This window comes from Protomyctophum parallelum (assembly GCF_964188405.1).
Source record: "Protomyctophum parallelum genome assembly, chromosome: 4".
NCBI classification, from domain to species: Eukaryota; Metazoa; Chordata; class Actinopteri; order Myctophiformes; family Myctophidae; genus Protomyctophum; species Protomyctophum parallelum.
The window spans coordinates 49077129-49092916 of NC_139700.1; the positions used below are offsets into that span (position 1 = coordinate 49077129).

At 46.9% G+C, this 15788-nt stretch overlaps 1 protein-coding gene across 1 annotated transcript in view; it reads left to right on the forward strand.

Annotated features, from left to right (window-relative positions):
• cecr2 (CECR2 histone acetyl-lysine reader) overlaps nt 1–15788 on the forward strand; it is a 104824-nt gene that overhangs the window by 37647 nt on the left and 51389 nt on the right. The window contains exons 3-4 of the mRNA XM_083763388.1: nt 13641–13824; nt 15017–15147. Of these exons, the coding sequence (XP_083619514.1) occupies nt 13641–13824; nt 15017–15147 (315 nt within the window). The remainder of the gene's footprint in view (nt 1–13640; nt 13825–15016; nt 15148–15788) is intronic.

Consider the following 15788-nt stretch of genomic DNA (forward strand, 5'->3'; position numbering starts at 1 on the left):
TGCATTCAGGTCTCAGCCTCACAGAGAGAGAGGTTCAGTGCATTCAGGTCTCAGCCTCACAGAGAGAGAGGTTCAGTGCATTCAGGTCTCAGCCTCACAGAGAGAGAGGTTCAGTGCATTCAGGTTTCAGCCTCACAGAGAGAGGTTCAGTGCATTCAGGTCTCAGCCTCACAGAGAGAGGTTCAGTGCATTCAGGTCTCAGCCTCACAGAGAGAGGTTCAGTGCATTCAGGTTTCAGCCTCACAGAGAGAGAGGTTCAGTGCATTCAGGTTTCAGCCTCACAGAGAGAGAGGTTCAGTGCATTCAGGTTTCAGCCTCACAGAGAGAGAGAGGTTCAGTGCATTCAGGTCTCAGCCTCACAGAGAGAGAGGTTCAGTGCATTCAGGTCTCAGCCTCACAGAGAGAGAGGTTCAGTGCATTCAGGTCTCAGCCTCACAGAGAGAGAGAGGTTCAGTGCATTCAGGTCTCAGCCTCACAGAGAGAGGTTCAGTGCATTCAGGTCTCAGCCTCACAGAGAGAGGTTCAGTGCATTCAGGTCTCAGTCTCACAGACAGAGGTTCAGTGCATTCAGGTCTCAGCCTCACAGAGAGAGGTTCAGTGCATTCAGGTTTCAGCCTCACAGAGAGAGGTTCAGTGCATTCAGGTCTCAGCCTCACAGAGAGAGAGGTTCAGTGCATTCAGGTCTCAGCCTCACAGAGAGAGAGGTTCAGTGCATTCAGGTCTCAGCCTCACAGAGAGAGAGGTTCAGTGCATTCAGGTCTCAGCCTCACAGAGAGAGGTTCAGTGCATTCAGGTCTCAGTCTCACAGACAGAGGTTCAGTGCATTCAGGTCTCAGCCTCACAGAGAGAGGTTCAGTGCATTCAGGTTTCAGCCTCACAGAGAGAGAGGTTCAGTGCATTCAGGTCTCAGCCTCACAGAGAGAGGTTCAGTGCATTCAGGTCTCAGCCTCACAGAGAGAGAGGTTCAGTGCATTCAGGTCTCAGCCTCACAGAGAGAGAGGTTCAGTGCATTCAGGTCTCAGCCTCACAGAGAGAGAGGTTCAGTGCATTCAGGTCTCAGCCTCACAGAGAGAGAGGTTCAGTGCATTCAGGTCTCAGCCTCACACAGAGAGAGGTTCAGTGCATTCAGGTCTCAGCCTCACAGAGAGTTGTTCAGTGCATTCAGGTCTCAGCCTCACAGAGAGAGGTTCAGTGCATTCAGGTTTCAGCCTCACAGAGAGAGAGGTTCAGTGCATTCAGGTTTCAGCCTCACAGAGAGAGGTTCAGTGCATTCAGGTCTCAGCCTCACAGAGAGAGAGAGGTTCAGTGCATTCAGGTTTCAGCCTCACAGAGAGAGAGGTTCAGTGCAATCAGGTTTCAGCCTCACAGAGAGAGGTTCAGTGCATTCAGGTCTCAGCCTCACAGAGAGAGAGAGGTTCAGTGCATTCAGGTTTCAGCCTCACAGAGAGAGAGAGGTTCAGTGCATTCAGGTTTCAGCCTCACAGAGAGAGAGGTTCAGTGCATTCAGGTTTCAGCCTCACAGAGAGAGGTTCAGTGCATTCAGGTTTCAGTCTCACAGAGAGAGAGAGGTTCAGTGCATTCAGGTTTCAGTCTCACAGAGAGAGAGGTTCAGTGCATTCAGGTCTCAGCCTCACAGAGAGAGGTTCAGTGCATTCAGGTCTCAGCCTCACAGAGAGAGGTTCAGTGCATTCAGGTTTCAGCCTCACAGAGAGAGAGGTTCAGTGCATTCAGGTTTCAGCCTCACAGAGAGAGGTTCAGTGCATTCAGGTCTCAGTCTCACAGAGAGAGAGAGGTTCAGTGCATTCAGGTCTCAGCCTCACAGAGAGAGAGGTTCAGTGCATTCAGGTCTCAGCCTCACAGAGAGAGGTTCAGTGCATTCAGGTCTCAGCCTCACAGAGAGAGAGGTTCAGTGCATTCAGGTTTCAGCCTCACAGAGAGAGGTTCAGTGCATTCAGGTCTCAGCCTCACAGAGAGAGAGGTTCAGTGCATTCAGGTCTCAGCCTCACAGAGAGAGGTTCAGTGCATTCAGGTCTCAGCCTCACAGAGAGAGGTTCAGTGCATTCAGGTTTCAGCCTCACAGAGAGAGGTTCAGTGCATTCAGGTTTCAGCCTCACAGAGAGAGGTTCAGTGCATTCAGGTTTCAGCCTCACAGAGAGAGAGGTTCAGTGCATTCAGGTTTCAGCCTCACAGAGAGAGGTTCAGTGCATTCAGGTCTCAGCCTCACAGAGAGAGAGGTTCAGTGCATTCAGGTCTCAGCCTCACAGAGAGAGGTTCAGTGCATTCAGGTTTCAGCCTCACAGAGAGAGGTTCAGTGCATTCAGGTTTCAGTCTCACAGAGAGAGGTTCAGTGCATTCAGGTCTCAGTCTCACAGAGAGAGAGAGGTTCAGTGCATTCAGGTCTCAGCCTCACAGAGAGAGGTTCAGTGCATTCAGGTTTCAGCCTCACAGAGAGAGGTTCAGTGCATTCAGGTCTCAGCCTCACAGAGAGAGGTTCAGTGCATTCAGGTTTCAGCCTCACAGAGAGAGGTTCAGTGCATTCAGGTTTCAGTCTCACAGAGAGAGAGAGGTTCAGTGCATTCAGGTTTCAGCCTCACAGAGAGAGGTTCAGTGCATTCAGGTCTCAGCCTCACAGAGAGAGAGGTTCAGTGCATTCAGGTCTCAGCCTCACAGAGAGAGAGAGGTTCAGTGCATTCAGGTCTCAGCCTCACAGAGAGAGAGAGGTTTAGTGCATTCAGGTCTCAGCCTCACAGAGAGAGAGGTTCAGTGCATTCAGGTTTCAGCCTCACAGAGAGAGAGGTTCAGTGCATTCAGGTCTCAGCCTCACAGAGAGAGAGGTTCAGTGCATTCAGGTTTCAGCCTCACAGAGAGAGAGGTTCAGTGCATTCAGGTTTCAGCCTCACAGAGAGAGAGGTTCAGTGCATTCAGGTCTCAGTCTCACAGAGAGAGGTTCAGTGCATTCAGGTCTCAGCCTCACAGAGAGAGAGGTTCAGTGCATTCAGGTCTCAGCCTCACAGAGAGAGAGGTTCAGTGCATTCAGGTTTCAGCCTCACAGAGAGAGAGGTTCAGTGCATTCAGGTCTCAGCCTCACAGAGAGAGAGGTTCAGTGCATTCAGGTTTCAGCCTCACAGAGAGAGAGGTTCAGTGCATTCAGGTTTCAGCCTCACAGAGAGAGAGGTTCAGTGCATTCAGGTCTCAGCCTCACAGAGAGAGAGAGGTTTAGTGCATTCAGGTCTCAGCCTCACAGAGAGAGAGGTTCAGTGCATTCAGGTTTCAGCCTCACAGAGAGAGAGAGGTTCAGTGCATTCAGGTCTCAGCCTCACAGAGAGAGGTTCAGTGTTCTCAGATGTGTTCTCAGCAATGCGTGCAGGGCGGCTGTGGCTCAGGAGGTAGAGCAGGTCGTCCACTGATCCATGGGTCGGCGTTTCGAATCCCGGCTCCTCCTCCTGTCCACATGTGGAAGTGTCCTTGGGCAAGACGCTGAACCCTACATTGCCTCCAATGCGTCGGTCGGTGTGAGCTCGCCACCGTCGGTGTGAATGTGGGAAGTGAGGACGCTGGTGTCGACTGTTCGCTGCTTCACCTCCCAACGTATGAATGAGTGAACCTTCACCTCCCAATGTATGAATGAATGAACCTTTGTAAAGCGCTTTGAGCACTTGGAAAAGCGCTATAAAAATGCAATTCATTATCAGACGATGGGCTTTTCCTTCTCGCCAACATATTTCTGCCTCGATAAAATGAGCGCAGAAACCTGACCTATCTCCATATTCTAACTTTTTGTGTTTTTGTGTAAATCATACGATATTATAACGATATATACAGGTTGAGTAAGTAGGTTGGGACTATCTTATTTGACCCCTGGCAGATTTGGTTTGCTGAGGTGTAGCGCCACACCTACCTATACCATCGGCTCCCAGTACTAAACCGCACGACTTGCCGCGTGCTAATCATGCGCTGCCCGGGATCGAACCCATGACCTTGTGGTCCAACGGCGAGATCTCTCCTGACTGAGAAATAAACCCTCCGAAATAAGTCTGGTAACTCAATTTGCTAATTTCCTGTACGATGGTGTCACGGAACAAAAATACCCAATTTACAACCTCACAATGTAACATATCGCAGAGATTTTGGCCTGTAGATTTTCAGAAAAAAAATAAAGGTAATTGTTTGTTTGGAAAGTGCTGAAAATATAGTATGTGAAAAATAAACCAGACCTATCATAATTGGGAAGGGAGACCCTTTTGGTGTTTTAAGCATTATGTTATACTTTAGCTATTGGAAAAATAGCAGATCTACTGCGCTATGAGCTTGTAGGTCTGCTATTTTTTTTTTAAATCATGAAAATGTAGTGCAAATCTTTGAATATACTGTACATTCTTTCAGTTGCTTCTGGAAGGTCCCTGGAACGACATATTTTCAGATGGTGGGTCGGCGGCCAATTACATAATAATCTTGGGGGTCCTTTTTTTTTTTTTAAGATATTTTTTTGCGGCTTACGCCTTTATTGATTTTTTTAAGGGATAGAAAGTAGGCTGACAGGAAACGGGAGAGAGATGGGGGGATGACATGCGGTAAAGGCCGTGTCGGGTCCGGGAGTCGAACCCGCGGCACACCGCGACTGGATCACCAGTCCGGTGCCCAGACCGTTACGCTACGGCCTGGGCCGATCTTGGGGGTCCTTGACATGAAATGGTTTGAGAATGACGGACACAGAGAAACATGAGGTTTTTCATAAAACTGTCAGGATTTACAATGTTTTGTAGAATCGTCCTCGGGTTTAAAAGTGGGTTGAAGTTGTTGTCAAGGACGCAGAGGTCCTTGTCTGTGGGTCAGAGAGGAGACGGTACGTTCTCCAATGAATGAAACGGAGATAACAGAAACTACAATAATAATAATAATAGTTAGTGGCAATTTGACCAACGACACAGAGCTGATACATGGACAATGTCCTTTCAGTGTGAACAAATGTGCGTTGTTATAAGGCATAATGTCTCAGTTTCAAGTTGTCCTATCGAATACTGGACTACTCGCCCCGGTGCGTGCCTGTTTTTCCTCCCGGAATTTTCCCCAGTGAGGGGGATAACTTTGTAATATGCTATTGGCTGTTTGTATTCTTTTTGGAAAAATATAAAAAGATACTCCTGTGGAAAGGCTATATTATTTTACTTAAATTGACCCTATAAACAATTTAGTATTATTTAGTATATGTAAGGTTTTGCCCCCTCAAATGGTACCTCGTCAGATAATCCCCACATATCCTACAACAACTTCTGTGAACAGACTTCACTGTAGTAGCTTTTCATAAATTATATTTGTACTTAGGCTGTCTGCTGTCATGAAAGTTTATAGTTAGAGAAATTCAAAGTTCTGCTGTCCAGCCTCTCCCACCCCTCACTGGGGAAGATTCTGGGAGGAAAACAGAAACGGGGTGAGTTGTCTTGTTTCCGTCCTATCTTGGTAAGGAATCATTTCTGAACACCTTGTTGGTTGTGAAGGCTCCGAGACATGGACACTTTCAAAGAAACTAGAGAGAAACGGTTGGATGGCACTTAAACACCTGCCTTCTGACGAGAGCGCAAAATCTGTTTTTAGAAGAGCCACCCATCGACTGATCTAATCTAATATACGGCAACCTTCCCCGTGTTTCTTCACTGGTCCGATCCAGAAGAACACAGTTTTCCGGCCACTGCTACAGAGCTGACAATGAGGTTATATCTTCCCTTCTTCTCTGGAGTCCTGCCTCAAAGCAGACCAGAGGGTAGAAAACTGTCCTTCCCTGATTAGATGTCATCGCTATAGGGACACATGAGGCATCAGTAAGCAGGAACTGGGGATGGCAATGATGGACCGGGAAGTCTGGCGTAATATTGTGAAATCCACGATCTCGACCGCGGTCGAAAAATTATGATGATGATGATGATTGTGAAGAGGGTGAGGGTACCGTGTGGGAGGAGGAAGGGTCTAAAGAAAAGACTGTTTCTGTGAGGCTGTGAGGAGGTTACATTCACTGACGGGAGAAAGCTCATGAATGAAAACGCTGGGTCCAGTTGGGATTGGGCCGATTCCATGATGTGCACCCAGCTGGTTCAGACGAACACAGACAAGGGTCTTGGGTTCGGGGGGGCTCACACATCAAGGGTCTTGGGTTCGGGGGGGCTCACACATCAAGGGTCTTGGGTTCGGGGGGGCTCTCACATCAAGGGTCTTGGGTTGGGGGGGGCTCACACATCGAAGCAACAGCACAAAGAGAGGAAGAGAGGTGTGGGGCATGGCAATACGACTTAAAATCAATATCACTTTTTTTTCCTTCCTTCTCAAACCCGCGTCGCTTCAACGTGAGCTTTCAGTTTGGCCGTTCTTGCACGGCCACCATTGTACAACAAAGTAGAAACAGAGAGAGAGAGAGAGAGAGAGAGAGAGAGAGACACAGAGAGAGAGAGAGACAGAGAGAGAGAGAGAGAGAGAGAGAGAGAGAGAGAGAGACACAGAGAGAGAGAGAGAGAGACACAGAGAGAGAGAGAGAGAGAGAGAGAGAGAGAGAGAGACAGAGAGAGAAACTCAGGCTTATCTTGAAAGAACCAGTGGGCACTTTTTCACACAGCTGCAGCCATGCCGCCCCCCCCCCCGACCCCAATCTCTCCCTCCTCCTACCCGTCCTCCAATAACCTCATCCCTCCCTCCCCCGCTCCGGCGGAGCGTTTAACGCGTGTGGATGAAATGGGGGGGGGGGGGGGGGGGGGGGGGCTCTGTGAAAGAAAGGCCAGCGCTGATGCAGCCGCCTACCCCCCACCACCACACCACCACCCCCACCCCAGGATGCCAGCGGGCTGTCCGGTCCAATAACCCATTCTGACCTGAGATCAGATTCTATAAAATGTCTTCTACATCCTGACAGTTTTCAGAAAAAGCTATGTTTCTATATGTCAGTCGTTCTTCGATTTTTCAAAAAATAGCAGACCTACAAGCTCGTAGCGCGCCACTCGGTGGCGCGCTATGAGCTTGTAGATCTGCTATTTTTCAATAGCTAAAGCATAACATAATGCTATAACACCAAAAGGGGTTTCCGCCCCAAAATGGGATAAAGCAGGTTGTTGACTGTCCCTGCTGGTTCAGCCTCCCTCCAGCCTCTCCAGCCAGGCTGGCTGGACCAACTGGCTTCTTACTCCTGTGGAGCAGAGGTGTTTCCCTACCACTGCTACTAGCTTAGAGTATATATATATATGAATAGAGACCGACGGCACCCGGAGGAAACCCTGAGGCCAAATGGACATAGTGGCCCCAATTTGATATTGCAGCGCTGGGCCCCAAACACATGAACGCGCTGCTGGTCCGTTGACTATCATTGTTGCACGTTCACGACGGCAGCACGTTCGTGCGCGTTCGTGCACGTTCAACGGCAGCGCGTTCATGTGTTTGTGGGGCAAATCCATCCCAGAATGCACTCTGTTCCTATACCCGGAAGGAGGAGTGAGGAGTGAAATCGCCTCATGCGCTTTTTGAGCAACTTAATGCAAGTGGAATGGGAGGAGAACTCGGATGCCATCTCTATCCATATATACTCTAAGGCAGTGGTAACCAACCTTTTCAAGCCCAAGAGCCCATTTTATTCCCAATTGTAAGCCAAGATCTACCACTAAAACGTGTTAGAAAAAACACTTGTTTTTTTGCTATTTCTGACAGGCTAACATCCACACAAAGACTAAAGTAAATTAGAATAAATACTTATAGTAAGTTATATTATCAATGTAAAATAATATTAAGACAAATGTATTAGAAATAAAAAATATTAGGACAAAAATACAAATAAACTTCTTTGTTGAGTTTTTTTTTAATAAAACAAAATGCAAAGGACATGAATTGCTTTTACAGCACAATATTTTGTTTCTCATTTCAATGAATATTCACATTGGCAGATGTTCAAATGACATAGGCATAACATGACCATATATATTTGCACAGATATGGTGACATACTCTCAGGGTCAGCCCACCTTTAATGAGACTGCTGTGACTGCACGTTATCTGCAAGCGTTTTGAAATCTGGTACATATTTAGTGATTGCCAGTCTGAGGGTGTCATTAAGATGTGAATCAGTCATACGAGTTCTAAACTTGGATTTTATTATTTTCATTTGTGAAAAGGCCATTTCACATAAGTATGTGGAACCAAAGTAGGCATGCAGCTTGAGTGCACACGATACAATCAGCGGATACTTCTCTCTGCTCACAACAGACCAAAATTCCTTCTCTTTAGCTCTGACCTGCAGGTGACAGTCACTTACTAATCCAATAATCTCCATTTCAATATCTGAAGTTAATGCAAACACATCCTGCATTTTATCGGACAGCAGTTCAATGACAGTAGGCTCAGTAAAGAGGAAAGGGTTTGATACAAAAGCAGCTACTTGACTCATGCGTTGTACTTCAACAAATCTACGATCAAATTCAGATGTCAGTTTGCACAGAATTGCACAGAATTGTTCGGGATGAAAGGCTGTTTTCTCTTTGAGGTTTTTTAACACCTTGTCAAGATTCGTGAAGTGATTCTGAAGCCTTCCACGTCGAATCTGTGAGCTCCACAAATCGAGCTTCGTTTTGAACGCATTGATTGCACTAATCATGTCACCAATGTCTCTGTCCTTCCCTTGCAATTCTCGGTTAAGTTCGTTCAGTTTTGCTGTCAGGTCCGTGAGAAAGCCCAAGTCCAATAACCAAGCGTCGTCAGACAGCTGATCATACTCCTCGCCCCTCGACTTGAGAAAAATGATGATCTCTGGCAGTAAATCAAGAAAACGCTGCAGCACTTTCCCCCGACTCAGCCACCTCACGTCTGCGTGTAGAATCAAATCGCCATATTCAGAGTCCAGTTCGTCCAATAAAGACCTGAACAGCCGGTGCTGTAGCGCCTTTGCACGAATTGAGTTTATTATTTTGACAACAACGTTCATCACGTGTGACATGTCAATCGCTTTAGCAGCCAGTGCCTGCTGGTGTATCACACAGTGGTAGTTTACAAACGGCGGAAAGTCTTCGTCTTTTCTGCACAGTGAAACAAATCCAGAATGAACACCAAGCATCGCGGGGGCCCCGTCTGTTGTCATTGACACGATTTTACGAAGAGGAATCTTGTACTCACGCACGTAATCCTTGAATGCATTGTACACATCCACACCCCGGGTCCGTTGTTTCAATGGAATAAGGGCGAGAAAGTCCTCTTTGATGGTACAAACACAATTAGCTGGGCGGTGTCCGTCACATCAGTGGACTCGTCAAACTGAAGTGAAAAGTATTCACAGTTTGACAAGTCTTTGAAAACTTGCTGCGATACATCTTCAGACAGGGATTCCACTCTCCTGGCGACAGTAGGTGCACCAAGCGACAACGTTTGGATCAAAGCTTTGATTTCCGACTTGTCTTTAAGGTTAGAAAACAAGCAGTCCGCCGCGACATTCAGGATTTCTTTAACCATGTCCCCGTCCGTAAACGGTTTCTTGCGCTGAGCCAAAACATGGCTAATTCGGAAGGAGGTCTCTGTCGCCAGCTTGCTTTTTGCTGTTGTTGGCGGTGCGGTGAAAAGCAGCTGCTGTTTTCGTAGTCCACCTTTCAGTTCATCAATTCGTTTGGATCTTAATGGACTGTTCAGTGGGAAAAGGTCTTTGTATTTAGGATGCGTGGTGGAATGATGGCGTTCCAGGTTTCCACGTTTCGGCATAGACAACGACTTTTGGCATACGAGGCATATAGTGCTCCCATTAGCTGACGTGAAAAAAAAATCATGCTCCCATTCCTGGTTGAAATGATAGGTTTTGGCTTTCTTTTTCGCTGGTCCTTCCATAGTAAGAAGAGAGTATAGTCACTGTTCGCCTGTGTAGGTTTAGTAGTGACTGAGTGAGGCCCGTTTAGCTCTGTGGGTTTTTATACTGTTTGTAATGTTTTGATATGCATGCCTATTATGCACAGCACGGTTACCGGTGATAGCAGTGAAACAATGGAACAAAAGAACTCTGCAGACGGCAGTGATGGCCCGAGACACGTCGCGGCCGGGCCATCCCTGCGCGCTATTCTAAATATACGTTATACACGTTCTGCTGTGTATTGTCAGTGATGGCTGGGTGCCCGTCAGTCTGACACTTCGGGATCGACTTGAAAGGCTTCCGCGAGCTACTGGTAGCTCGCGAGCCCCTGGTTGGTTACCCCTGCTCTAAGGGTACTAGTACCACTGGTGGTACTTGAGCCCTCCTCTGGTGGTACTCAGAGTAGTTGCCCCCCCCCCAAAAAAAATGTAAAAGACAAAAGTGGAATGAAACTATACCTTGTATTACTACAGGTAGTTCTTCTGAGCAAGCAATTGGTTTAAAGGTGCAGTGAAATGAAAAAGACGTTTTTCACACTTTTAGACCATATCCGTGGTCATCATATGGGCATACCTAACAATGGATGCCAATTTTTTAGAAAATTCTCATTTCTGTGTGTTTTTATATCAAAGGTCCATAAAAACGATTGCATTATTTATTTATTAAAACGAAAACGTGCTGCGTGATGACGTGTAGAGATACACATCGATAAAAGCCAATAAAAATGAAGCTCACCCGTTTAATTCCCCATATTTGCGCTTCCGTCCATCACAGCTGCTACTGATTACAGAATACTCAGTTTTTATTTCCATTCCAGATAACATCCAGACAGTGTATTACTCGGTTTCAACTCAATCATCACGCTAAAATATGTATCTATTATGTAAATAAAATAGGCTCTCCAGACGTGCTGAAATGAGCATGACGACAGCACACCTAGCCGCTAATAGAATATTTGAGAACGGATGAATCACATTATAAATATCATCAGTTGTGCTGATTAGTGATTATAGACAGAGTTTTGTCAGAGCAGCAGCATTATTGGCTTATAGGAATGGAACAAAAAGGACAGGTATTATTACGCTCCTGTATTTTAACATCAGTTATTATGGTGGTGCTTGAAGGAGAGACAAATATTTTCTGAGGTGGTTACTTCAGTATAAAAAGGTCGGGAACCAATGAACCAAGGAACCAAGGAAGAGTGTGGCCATCTAAAATTGCAATATTTGCTGAATTTAGACTCATGTTTTCATCATGTGAAATAATACATTGTATATGAAAACGTTTGCCAGGCATGTGGCGTCGCGTAAAAGCCTAGATTTAGCCTAGAGTCTCTAGGCTAAATCTAGCTTTAAACGCTCGAGTCTCTAGGCCCTCAACTCTTTAGTATGGCGGTGGCGTTGAGACGGATTGTGAGCTTATGCACCATCATATAATATTTCAGATGTCCAAACATGTCTGTTATACCAAAGGTTCTGAAAAATGGGACGGTTGGGACCCCCAGTGTCTCCCCTGCTTGGCACTCAGCATCAAAGGTTTGGATTGGGGGGGGTCAGTCCCTGCGACATACTAGCGTCATGTCCAGGAGGTGTACTTGTACTACATGTCCAGGGGCTGGACTTGTACATCAATTCCAGGTGGTGTACTTGTACAACATGTCCAGGAGGTGTACTTGTACAACATGTCCAGGAGGTGTACTTGTACAACATGTCCAGGAGGTGTACTTGTACAACATGTCCAGGAGGTGTACTTGTACAACATGTCCAGGAGGTGTACTTGTACAACATGTCCAGGAGGTGTACTTGTACAACATGTCCAGGAGGTGTACTTGTACTTCATGTCCAGGGGGTGTACTTGTACTTCAAGCTGCCTCACGCTACAGAAACAGGAGATAAGCTCCTGCCCTAACGAATCTGAGTAAATTAATGGGAAATGCGCTTCCTGCAGCAAAGCTGTCCCAATTTATTTTTGTATTATTTAACCTTTATTTAACCAGTAAAAAACACATACACAGGCCCAGGCCGTAGCGTAACGGTCTGGGCACCGGACTGGTGATCCAGTCGCGGTGTGCCGCGGTTTCGACTCCCGGACCCGACACGGCCTTTACCGCATGTCATCCCCCCATCTCTCTCCCGTTTCCTGTCAGCCTACTTTCTATCCCTTAAAAAAATCAATAAAGGCGTAAGCCGCAAAAAATATCTTAAAAAAAAAAAAAAAAAACACATACACAGACTGAAGTCTCTTTTACAAGTGTGACCTGGCCAAGACAAGTGGCACAGCTCTGCCAGTAACAAAAAAACAGGACAGACTATACAATGCTCATAAATACAGTACCCACTACCGAGGAAGCTCAAAGGGAGAACCGTTGAGGTCTATAAACAGGTCCCCCTGGCTACCCTACCCACCCTTATTGTTATCATTTCATCACATGCGGGAGAGAGTTGAGCCGTTGACTTTCGACCGCCTCTTCTAATGGATATTTACAGTGGGGAAAATGTATGAGTTCACCTTTAAGATTGCCCCAGATTGCCATGCTTGAGTAAACCGACTCTCCATGCGATGCAGTGAGTCATCGCTGAAACACACATGAGTCAGCCAGTCTTCCTGTGAGTGTGCAACAAGCCCACGCACGCTCCTTCACCGCAGGACTGAAGACGAGATGGAGACGCTATAGTGCCAGATATAGATCATCTAGTTGTGGGCAGATGCAAATCAGACAAAAGGATGGGCGAGGCGAGGCGAGGCGGCAGTGACATCTGCATGCCTGGCATCACGGGATAGGGATCTGGAACGTTGCTACACCGGTTCGGCTTGAAGCAGCGAGAACGTTTAATAAAATGCCACAAGCATGTGGGCCTTTTAACCCATTCTGGGCCGGGCGGGAACCCCTTTTGGTGTTATACTAAAGCATTATGTTATACTTTAGCTATAATATGCTAAGAATAGCAGATCTACAAGCTTGTAGCGCGGCACTCTGTGCCAAGCTTGTAGGTCTGCTATTTCTTTTTTTTTCGTGAAAATGTCGCCCAAATGTTTGAATATAATTTGTATTTGTATTTATTTACAGTATGTAGCACAGCATAAAACAACACAGTGAACATATAAATATGAGAAGGGTAAGGTGCTAGGCTGAGGCAAAAAAGCCCAAGGGGCTTATACGAGGCCTCTACCTATATAGATTAAAATGAATTAACATTGTACATATATAGATGTTAAATAAACATGATTGCAGTATATAAAACATGAGAAAAACAATCTTTCAGAGCGTTCTTTTTTTAGCTCAAATATTTGTGTCTAGGGGGGGGGGGGGGGGGGGGGTTGGGGTCCCTGGAACAACATATTTTCAGATAATATCAACCTTATGAATAACTGGGAAAGTCGCGGCGAAATACATATAATTCTAGGGGTCCTTGACATGAAATAGTTTGAGAACCACTGAGTCATTGAAACAGGATTTACAATGCATTTGTGAGACATTTTGAGTGACATGTTGTTTGACCTCCTCTCCTCTCCCCTCCCCTCCCCTCCCCCTCATCTTCCTCTCCTCTCCTCTCCTCTCCTCTCCTCTCCTCTCCTCTCCTCTCCTCTCCTCTCCTCTCCCCTCCCCTCCCCCTCATCTTCCTCTCCTCTCCTCTCCTCTCCTCTCCTCTCCTCTCCTCTCCTCTCCTCTCCTCTCCTCTCCTCTCCTCTCCTCTCCTCTCCTCTCCTCCCCTCTCCTCTCCTCTCCTCTCCTCTCCTCTCCTCTCTCTCCTCTCCTCTCCTCTCCTCTCCTCTCCTCTCCCCTCCAGCCCACAGGCGTTCAGCAGCTACCTGGACGACATCATCAACTACCGCTGGGAGCTGGAGGAGGGGAAGCCCAACCCGCTGCGCCGCGGGGCGTTCGAGGAGCTGCCCCCCCGCACGCAGGTGGAGCTTCTGCACCGTCTCTGTGACTACCGGCTGGACGCCGCCGACGTCTTCGACCTGCTGAAGGTAGTCTTGATGTCTTTGACCTGCTGAAGGTAGTCTGACCGCCGCTGTCGCCCCAATTAGGAGACGCTGACCACCAATGTTTGTGTTTTTCTCCAGCTGAAAACGCCAGGCACTCGCCTAAAAGTCTAGTCTATATAATAAGGTATAGTCTAGTACAGGGATGTCAAACTCAAATACACAGTGGTCCAAAATAAAGAAATTGGTACAAGTCGAGGGCCGAACTGTGTTTCAACACACGGGCCATTTTTGGGGAGAGGGCTAGCTGAAAATTGACCACAAGTGATATACTTCTACTGCTGATCAATAGTGAAGAGAAGACGCATGCTTGCGGGCCCTCGATATGTGAAAATGCACTCACAGTGCATTGTGGGACTTGTAGTATTATGGTGGTCCGTGCAATATACCAGAGGGCCAGTTGTAATACTAATTAAATATCATCCCGCGGGCCAAAGATAATTCATTCACAGGCCTGATTTGGCCCCCGGGCCTTGAGTTTGACATGTAGATCAAACTTTTGTTGTTGTTTTGTCAAGGACCCCCAAATTGACACTAATCAGCCCGTGGACCCCCATGCAGGGACCCCCATAAGAGAAGATTCTGACGGCTCTCTAGCAGTGATTCTCAACCCGTTTTAATTTCAAGGACCCCCCAGTTTGACATGCATATTACTCTACGGACCCCCATTTAATGGCATTTCTATCTCTGGGACCCCGATTTATATTGTACAATCAATGTTGATGTAACTGACTAACTGAGTGTACAAATGCAACCAAATGGACCCATAAGGGTAGCAGACCTCATAGCTTGTAGATCTGCTATTTTTCAATAGCTAAAGTATGTATGTTATAAGGCTTTAAACACCAAAAGGAGTTTGTGAGCGTGGATTGGACGTTGTTGAATGGATTACGGTCATTCTGCGGTATACGTGGATTGGACGTTGTTTGGTATACGTGAGCGTGGATTGGACGTTGTTTGGTATACGTGAGCGTGGATTGGACGTTGTTTGGTATACGTGAGCGTGGATTGGACGTTGCTTGGTATACGTGAGCGTGGATTGGACATTGTTTGGTATACGTGAGCGTGGATTGGACGTTGTTTGGTATACGTGAGCGTGGATTGGACGTCGTTTGGTATACGTGAGCGTGGATTGGACGTTGCTTGGTGCTATTATTGAAACGTTTAACCCCTTCAGGGGCTGGACGCCGACAGCCTGAGAGTGGAGCCGCTGGGGAGGGACGGGAACGGCGCCCTCTACTGGTACTTTTATGGAACGCGCATGTACAAAGAGGAGCCCGTCAAGAGGAAAGCAGAAAGCAGGCTCAGGTATTCACACCTTTCTTTATTTTAACTTCCTATCACAGATGATGAGAGAACTGGAATCCACACACACGGTCTTCACTTACAGGACTTTATCCCATTCTGGACGGGAACCCATTTTGGTGTCGGCATCATGTCGTGCTTTAGCTATTGAAAAATAGCAGACCTACAAGCTCATAGCGCGCCACTCGGTGGCGCGCTACGAGCTTGTAGGTCTGCCATTTTTGAAAAATCGAAGAACGACTGACATTTTTAGACTCTGATCTCAGGTCAGAATGGGTTAATCAGACCAGTGTGTGTCCAGTGGAAACCTCGTATGATTCTGATCTCAGGTCAGAATGGGTTATTGAAGCATATTCAGAGCAACGTTAGGGTCCGTCTAGCCTGAGCTAACGCTAGACCTTTCTGGCCTAGGTGGGAGTGGCCTAGGTGGGAGTGGCTCAGATTTACGCACACCCTGATTGGTTCACCGATCTGTCCGTCAGCCCCAATTAGGAATGGAATATGAAATATCGGACAGATCCGCCTTCAACACACGACTATAGAGATAGTGTGTAACGATTAGTAATATAAAAAAAATGTGTGTTTTCAAAAGTTGGCATCCTGGTGGCGCTATAACGGGCCGACAATCTGGGGCAGAGGTTCAT